The 8,902-nt window shown below is 41.8% G+C and overlaps 1 protein-coding gene across 1 annotated transcript in view; it reads right to left on the minus strand.

Moving 5' to 3' along the window:
- Positions 1-4,851: 4,851 nt before the first annotated feature.
- The window catches only part of TRAPPC12 (trafficking protein particle complex 12), a 42,975-nt gene continuing 38,924 nt past the window's right edge, over positions 4,852-8,902 (minus strand). The window contains exons 8-10 of the mRNA XM_010140914.1: positions 7,463-7,563; positions 6,587-6,674; positions 4,852-5,193 (exon numbers count right to left, since the gene is read on the minus strand). Coding sequence (XP_010139216.1) covers positions 4,951-5,193; positions 6,587-6,674; positions 7,463-7,563 — 432 coding nt within the window. The 3' untranslated portion in view covers positions 4,852-4,950. The remainder of the gene's footprint in view (positions 5,194-6,586; positions 6,675-7,462; positions 7,564-8,902) is intronic.

Here is an 8,902-nt window from a genome sequence, read left to right on the forward strand (position 1 = left end):
ACTGGAGTATTTGCCAGCATCTAAAGTACTTCCTCACACTTTGTGCTGCAAATAGTGGATTTTTTTTTTTTATAAACAGCTCTAGTAACGCTTTTTACTTCAGTATTTTCAGTTTAGCACTGACAGCTTTGACAATTTTTCGGAGCCAGAGAAGAACCTTCTCCCTCAAGCAATTAACATCCTGTTTTTTTCCCTCTGTAGGCAAATTAAAAGCCATTGGTGCTGGCTTTGAGATGGGATTAATTTTAATGACTCATACATAACATCTGCAAAGGACTGCCCAAATCCAGGGCAGGATCAATTGTTGATCCAGAACATCTGGGATGAGGCAGCACCTTTCAGGTCCTCCCTATCATCAGGATTGTGACCATCTCACACACCCCTTGAGGATGAGAATGTCTAATTTGTAATTTCCAAGATGACTAGGAGAACTAAGCAGGAAAGCAGCTTTTCACTGTCATTGCCTGAAAGTTCGTTTTGGAGCTTGTTTGCCTGCAGTGCTGATGAGCTGCTTGCTGTTCAAATGGTAAAAACTCTGTGCACGTTCCTACAATGTAAAGTACCTCACTCGTAAAGTACATTTCCCCCCAATCTTCTATTAAGTGGTAGAAAGCATGGTGGAAGGGGTGTATAGCATCTTCCTTTGAGCGCATATTACAGTTACGAGCTACTGGATAAAATCCACCTTGTTCTGACATCTTCAGTTTCCCTGGCCTTTGCTCAGGATAGCAGCAATTCAGGTTACTAGTGTGGGAATCTGTTGTTTTGCTGATGTCTCAAACATCGCCACTGATATCGGGATGCTTCCTGCTAAGGAATTGTTGCCTGGGAGTTGTGACTTTCCCCTGTGAGAGACAGGATGCCTTGCGCTTGGCAAAGACGACCACTCGCCCCTCACCTTTGTCTCAGATCTTGAGAAACTGGATGTCTGTGGTGGTCTGCCTTGGAAACAAGGACTGATAACCACCAAGGCAACCTTGACCATTGCACATTTCGCAGGCTTCTTGCTAACGCCTCTGAGAAATAGGAAACGGCTAGTCCAAGCTGCACTGGATAAGCAAGAACGTGGTCTCATGACAGTTCTTAAAGTTGCTAACGTGCTATTACCAGGTTGGACAGAACGATGAAACTGTCCGTGTGCTGAAGATGTATAAACAAAGGTAAAAGTGAACAGCTTTTGCCTTCCCGGGAAAGATGACCACCCAAGCTACAAGGAACTCAGGACCAACGGGGTGCCGCTGGATTCCATGTGGTGACTATCTGTTGCTCTGGTATTTTGCTTATTAGCTATTTGCTTTCCTATCCTTCTACCTTCTACTCTATGTCTATATGTAAATCACCTATAGGGGAAGTAAAGTAATTGCCATTTGAAAACAGTATTTGACCTCGTTTGTGTCTTAATCTCACCGCTGGGAAATTACGAACCATCTTATTTTAGTGTCATCAGCCCCTGTGACTGGAATGTGACAGCTGCCTCAGAGAGGTTGACTCTGGCTGCTGTGGTTCTACCTATTTGGAATAAATTTAAATCTATATTTGATGCTTCGGTCCTGTTTTCACACATTTCTTAATTGCAAGGAGAGGGAATGTATGTTTCACCTCCATGCGGCTGATTAAGTCCATCAGCTGGTACCCAAACAGGACAGACGTAACTTAGCTGTGCACACAGACTATACCCCCCTCATTCCCTTCTCCAGTGTGAGCTGCAAGACAGCTGCAGCAAAGGCTTCAGAAGAAGGATGGCCTGCCTACTGCTTGTTAGGCCGCCGGAGTGCAGAAAACCTGGCAGGCGGGCTGTGATTCCCAGCACATCCTTGTGTTGAAAGCCTCAGGACGAAGATGAATGTTAAGAGGGCGTTTGCTGGCTTGGTGAGTTTTCCCACCGGGTCAGTGAGCTCACCCAGCTTGCGCACGACTGCTCTTGCTGACATGAAGAATGAGGTAGGTGGAGGAATGATCGTTCTTTCCAGTACACTGGCTGAAGTCCATTGTGGAGTCTCAGGCATGTCTGCGTGTGTCTTTCAGGGAACATATAATGGATTCAGTGCAAAAACTAAGGCACCAGGAAAATGTAAGTAAGTGACCAGTTGGTAGGGGATGCCATTATCACCCGAACTGCAATTAGGTACTAGAATGGCAGCTAGATGCTTAAGTCCTTTGAGGATCAGGGTCTCTGTGCATAATGTAATTATCTGAATGTCTGAAGTACAGCTTCTTTGCTCCTCTTTTAATAAAAGAGGAAATTTAAATGCAAAACTTCTGTTAAGGCACATTAAGCTTTAAGACTTGAATGCAACAATCAGCTCATTCAGGCTGTGCTTTCCACAGCTTTTCTTACTTAGCCAGATGACACATGCATGCTGTGTTTTAAAACTGAGCTCTGCCCCCATTTACACCAGGAACCCTCATTAAATTCAGCTGAATTCACTGAATTTAACAGGATAGCCTGGTGTAATTAATGTTTTGAGGACACATTTTGTCCTTAGCTTTAATACTTTTACCACCACATACAGCATTCAGATGTGTAACTGACTGAATATAGGGAATTCAAACACCTTGTATATATGTTAAATCCAAAGCATAAAGTGACACTGACATCCCTTCTTGCATTTTATAAACAGTTAACAATTTGCGTACATCCAGCAGTGATAATATGTCTCTGCATTTAAATTTTAATTATTCTGCAAGTCTACCAGGATATCACTCTAATGGCTCGCTGAGCTTTGAGGTCACCCAGTACAAGTCTCCTCTGCTGGTGTTTTTATCTGAGTACGGGCTTCTAGTAATAGGAACACAGCAAACATCCTGGAGTGAGTGCTATGTGGTAGTACCTACAAATCAGAATTTAGAGAAAGTTGGAGAACAGGGGATGATGTTTTCAGGGTGTTTCTTTTTTAATGGTGATTTGACTGTGACTGGGATCATAATTCTTTTCTTCTCTGCCAATCAGAACACAGGCTGTCATTTACATGTGCACTGAGTATAAGGCACTACTGAATCAAAACAGGAAGCATGTTAGGCCTTGATTGTAAAGAGGCAAATGGCTTCAGCATGCTGGATGATGGTGGATCACGCAGAGTTGGAAAAGTCAAATCAAGCTTTCTGCAAGTGTAGGTGATAGTATAACAACATAACATGACGCCTGACTTTCAGCTAAATGCATGAGAATCTGTTGTAGAATGTGAATTTACATACCACTATGCTTTTTTTATTTTTTAAATTAGAATCACAGAATGGTTTGAGTTGGAAGAGACATTCCAAGGTTATCTAGTCCCAACCTCCCTGCTATGGGCAGGGACATCTTCAGCTACATCAAGTTGCCCAAAGTCCCATCTAGCCTGGCCTTGGAACCTTCTAATGATGGGGCATCCATGCCTCTGGTAACCTGCTCCAGTGTCTCACCACCCTTACAGCAGAGAATGTCTTCCCAATACCTAAGCTAAATCTACTTTCAGTTTAAAACTGTTACCCCTCGTCCTATCACTACACTCACTCCCTGATAAAGAGTCCCTCCCCATCTTTCCTGTAGGTCCCCTTTACAAACTGGAAAGTTGCTCTAAGGTCTCCTTGAAGTTTCCTCTAGGCTGAACACCCCAACTCAGCCTGTCCTCACAGTGGAGGTGCTCAAGCCCCCTGATCATCTTTGTGGCCCTCCCTTGGTCCTGCTTGAGCCAGGTCCACGTCTGTCTTAAAGTTGGGGGCCCCAGAGCTGAATGCAGTGCTCCAGGTGGGGTCTCATAAGAACAGAGTAGAGGGGGAAAATCACCTCCCTCCACCTCCTCTTCACACTTACCTTGATGCAACCCAGGATATGATTGGCAGTCTGGGTTGTGGGTACACAGCCATTGCTCATCAACCAACACCCTCAAGTACTTCTCCACAGGGCTGCTCTCATTCTACTCGTTGTCCAGCCTGTATTTGTACCTGGAATTGCGCCAACCCAGATACAGGACCTTGCAGTTGGCCTTGTTCAACTTCAGGAGGTTTGCACAGGCCCGACTCTTGAGCTTGTCAGGGTCCCTCTGGATGGCATCTTCTCTCCAGCGTGTTGACCACACCACACAGCTGGGTGTCAGCAGAAAACTTAGTGAGGGTGCACTCAATCCCACTGTCCGTGTCACTGACAAAGATGTTAAACAGCACAGTCTCAATACAGACCCTTGAGGAACACCACTCATCACTGATCTCCAGCTGGACATCAAGCCATTGACCACACCACTTTGTGTGCGATCACCCAGGCAACTCCTTATCCACCAAGCGGTCCCTCCATCAAATCCGTATCTCTCCAATTTAGAAACAAGGATGTTGTGTGAGACAGTGTCAAGTGCTTTGCACTTGATGGTATCCGTTGTTCTTCCCTTACCCACCAATGCTGTAACGCCACTGTAGAAAACCACCAAATTCATGAGGCACGATTTGCCCTTAGTGGCTGTCACCAATTACCTCCTTATTTTCTGTGAGTCCTAACATAATTTCCAGGAGGATCTGCTCCATGATCTTGCTGGGCACAGAGGTGAGACCGACTGGCCCTGTAGTTCTCCATGTCTTCCTTTTTTCCCCTTTTTAAAAATGGGTGTTGTGTTTCTCCTTTTCCAGCCAGTAGGAACTTCACTGGCCACGACGACTTCTCAAATAGGATATATAGTGGCTTAAACCACTTCACATGCCAGTTCCCTCAGGACCTGCAGATGCATGTCATTCGTGGGTCCTGAGGGACCCATGTACAGTATATAGTACACCGTAATGAAGAATAACTTAGCAGTAATAGACTTGTAGGGATGAAGCTGCACAAAGTCTTCACAGTGGCAGGACTGTTAGAGGCAATAGATTGGGCAGTAAGGACACTGAATATTCATAATTGAATAGATTTTATTTCACATTTACACATTAGCAAGAGTATATACTATTTAAAAAACGAGCCTTGCTGGAAAAAAATTAGTTGGAAATGATCTATCCTAACTTGAGACACTGAGTATTAAAGCTATCGCCCTCTTTCATAGCTACAGCCTCTAAAAGTGCCTGTTTCTTCTGCATGCTGCGAGATGACTCCAGTTCATACATAGTTGTCAGGTTGAAGAGAACACTCTCATGTAGGTAGTGTTTAGGGTCCTGCTGTACCATTCCTTCCAATTGCCGGAGGGAATCCTTCAGTTTTCCCAGATAAAGAAGACAAACAGCCGCATTGTTATTAGCCTAGAGAAGAAGATATTGTAAATAAATACATAGGTGTATGTTTATACATATACATACGTATGTGCATTTACAAGTGGTGAGAGTGAAGGAAAAAAGAAGTCTAGCATCTGCAGTTACATTTACTAGTGCTAAGAACTGCTTTTGTGTGTGTGTGCAAGTAACTAAAATACATATTCAATCCTACAATCCAATTCTTTTTTTCTTGTCATTTTCAAGATTTATCCTGCGCCAGTAAGACCTGCTGAGCTGGAACTCTAAAAGACAGAGTCTAAAACGAAATATAAATAGTTAGGACATTAGTCAGTTAATTTTGAAAGTCAATTGAAACAGATTTCAGAAACTACACGAGCCTCTGAATGCTGTAATTTTCATAGGTTTTGGGGTTTTTTTTAAAACTTCACTGTTATCTTCAGAAGTGTTTTTCTCTCTGGCTTACATATAAAAGATCCACATAAGTAACAGGAAGGAATTATCTTATCACAAAGGCAACTTATCTGTCTACAACTGACTTCAAGTAAATTCAGCAGATAGGGCAGTGTAAATGCATCATAAATGATCAAGTCAGGTTCCATTTTCTTTTCCACACAAAAGAGGTTTTATGAGTTAGCAAAAGATTCCAACAGTACAAAGTCATATAACATGTTTAGCAGCAGAAACTTTCGCACTTTCTGAAAGCTGCAAATAAAGGAAGGACACAGCCTTTTAAAAAAAAATTTTTTTTTTTTTCTTCCTTCAGCGAACCTTACTGATCTCTTGCAGTTTATAATAGGTACCATTTTACAGCCTGCAAAATGAGGCGATTCACGTGCTTCTTGAACTCAGTTCCCCAAGCCTTTAACTGGCCTTGGCTGAGGCTACTGGGGGTAAGCTGTCTCAGGAACACTCTTACATGACCATGCACTGAAAGCTGCCAGATGAATAAAATCCAAAAGCTCTTCTCTGACCTCCTCTTGTGATGAGGATCCAGGGCTTTTACATGCAACATGTTAAAAATGTCGTGTTTAAAATTACAGCACCTCTCCAACGTTGTGTGAAATCAAGTTAATCTGATATACCCTGGCAGCTGCTATTTCTTTTTCTGACATGCAGGTCTACACTAAAAACAGTGAATGCAAAATAAAAGTGCTTTTGCGAAGATCCCGTAAAAGATAACGTTCTGCAATTTCTACATGTGTGCTGAAGTATTCATGCCCTTCATATAGGCTGGTTCTTCACTTCCCATCCTGTTTTGGATCTTGTCCTTTATGCATACTAAAAACCCTTTGGCACATATGCCACATCCAATTTTTCTATAAAGCTGTGAGCGTACTCTGGGTACTAATTACATCCAGGCATGAAGCATTACAAGAATAATTTAGGTGTTCGTTATAAATGTAGCAATTTGTAGATTTACCACAGCATTTGATGAGTCGATCCTTAAAATCTCTGTGAAAAATCGATGAGCTTCTGCAAAATTATTCTGACCAAGGTGGAGAAATGCTCTAGAAAGTAAGTGACATATGAATGAGTTCTCCTCAAAAACCCAAGGTGATAACATATTTTAAAAAGAATGGGCACCATTTTTTATGTTTCGTGTTATAGATGTGAGAGTTTCTGACATTTGCTCTTCACGGTGTAATTACAACCAGCAAGGAGACACTGATTTACAGACAAATGGAATGACAACTTGGATCATTTAGCTATTATATATTCTGCCTACCAAAGCAACGGTCTTCATTGTGGTTTTATTAATTTAAATGCAGGTACTTTCTCCCTGAAAATATTTCTCTTCATGAAATTAGCCATGCTATATAATTTTCAAGGAACTTTTGAATAGTATTTTCTAAATATATTAACCCAATGTGCTAACAAACTGAATCCCCTATCATGCAGCTCGATTTACTACAGTGTATTCCAGCATTCTTTGAAACTACCAGGCAGTAACTTTACTAGCAGATCTGATGGTAGGATAAGGGCCCAAAATAGCTTCTCCTCTCCTAAGAGTTATTTATGCAAATGAATATTGAAAAAGCAGAGTGAAAATACGCAATGCCTGGAAGAATGAGAAAAAGCTCTGTAAAATCAGCTGAAGGATCACAATTTCAATCCAGGATAATGTGACTGTACTGAATAATACAGATCTCCTGTGCCTTTCAGTCTCACTTATGACAGATGTAGTTACATAAAAGAGAGAAGTAGAACGGGTTTGTCTCAAGGGTAGTTTAATGCTAGCAATGCATACTTTGCAAAACTGTATTTTAAAGTTTCATTTAGCTATTAAATTATCTACCTGTTCATTAAAACCATAATTTGGCTCTGTAGTCCATCCAATTTGTGAGTCACTTTCTCAACATCTTGAAAATATTTTTCTGCAGTCTTTATGTCTCCGATCTAGACAGTAAAATCATAAAAAAGTTACCACATTAAGAAGAAAAGAGATCCAGCCTGATTATTATTTTTACAAAGAATATGAGCACAAAACCATATCAAAGTCCATTACCTAACTGTTTGGCACCAAGCTGACTGGGTAATATCTGTTATCAAACAAGCTATTTGAAGAGCCACATTAAGGTCATGAAAAGATCACCAAAAGCATGCACAATTTTATCTAAGGCAGTGTTTCTCAGCTGTGGGATGTGAAGCATTCAGAGACTGTATGGCAGGGGTGCCCTGTCTCCTCATTTGGCTATTCAGTTGTAACTAACTCCAGAGTTTATAAAATTAGCTGAAAATGAGACTTCCAGTGAGACTGGGTGTTAGTCTGCAGGAAGTGAAGCCAGACACTGCCCACAGGCAGAAGCTGCCAGCAGGCAGAAGAACTGGAATACAGCAGCCTGGTAGCTAGCGTAGGACCTGGACTTGGTTAACCCACGGTTTGCAGGTCATAGCCAGGGACCACAGGATGACTTGGGTGCATCACACCAAAACATGTCAGCAAACAACCCCAATGCAATGGGCCACTGAGGATACTGAGGAGACAGTCCATTTGCAGACTGAAAAATACTTGTGAGTGGATCGTGCAGGCTGAAGGAATGAGGATTTGAAAGCTGTCATGAAGAAGAACACATTGTATGGGAGAGGTGAACAGGGAAGGGGGTTCTTAGAAAGGAAGGGTTATTTCACCTAGGAAAGGATGTCACATACATTGGTATTTGAGATGAAAAAAAGATCTTCACAGAAGACCTCTTTGGTAAATAAGTTAGCGAGGATACACTCATACGTTTGGTAAGGTTTCACAATAATTTCAGGCTGGAGAGACGGAAGGAGAAGAAAACTTAGTACTGGGTAAAATAAATCTATTAAAAGGAGTAAACTTAAACTAGTTCAGGAGCATAAAAGCCATGGAAACCAAGCGGTCCTCAGGTAGGGACATTGAGGAGTCCCTCAAGAGATCACGTTTGTTAAGAACAGTACCAAATCTTTGTGACAAATGTGCTGAACTCTCCTTAAAGCTGTCAGATGGTGAGTATTACACAGCCTCTCTAGGAAACTTACTCCAGAATTCTTATGCACATGTAGTATTACAAAATACACTCTGTCTTGCTGCACTTTTTACCCCAACTTTTTGTCCTATCCATAGTGGTCAGGGAGAATAGCACAACTCCTTTTTTTTAAGCCTTTTATATACCTGAAAGTTTTTATTGCACTTTCTCCTATGTTTCTTCTAGAATGAGAACCGGTTTTCAAGCAAATCAGCGTTCGCCCCCTTCTCACAGATACTGCCTTCTGA

The sequence above is a fragment of the Buceros rhinoceros genome, unplaced genomic scaffold (genome assembly GCF_000710305.1).
Source record: "Buceros rhinoceros silvestris isolate BGI_N320 unplaced genomic scaffold, ASM71030v1 scaffold378, whole genome shotgun sequence".
Classification (NCBI taxonomy): domain Eukaryota; kingdom Metazoa; phylum Chordata; class Aves; order Bucerotiformes; family Bucerotidae; genus Buceros; species Buceros rhinoceros.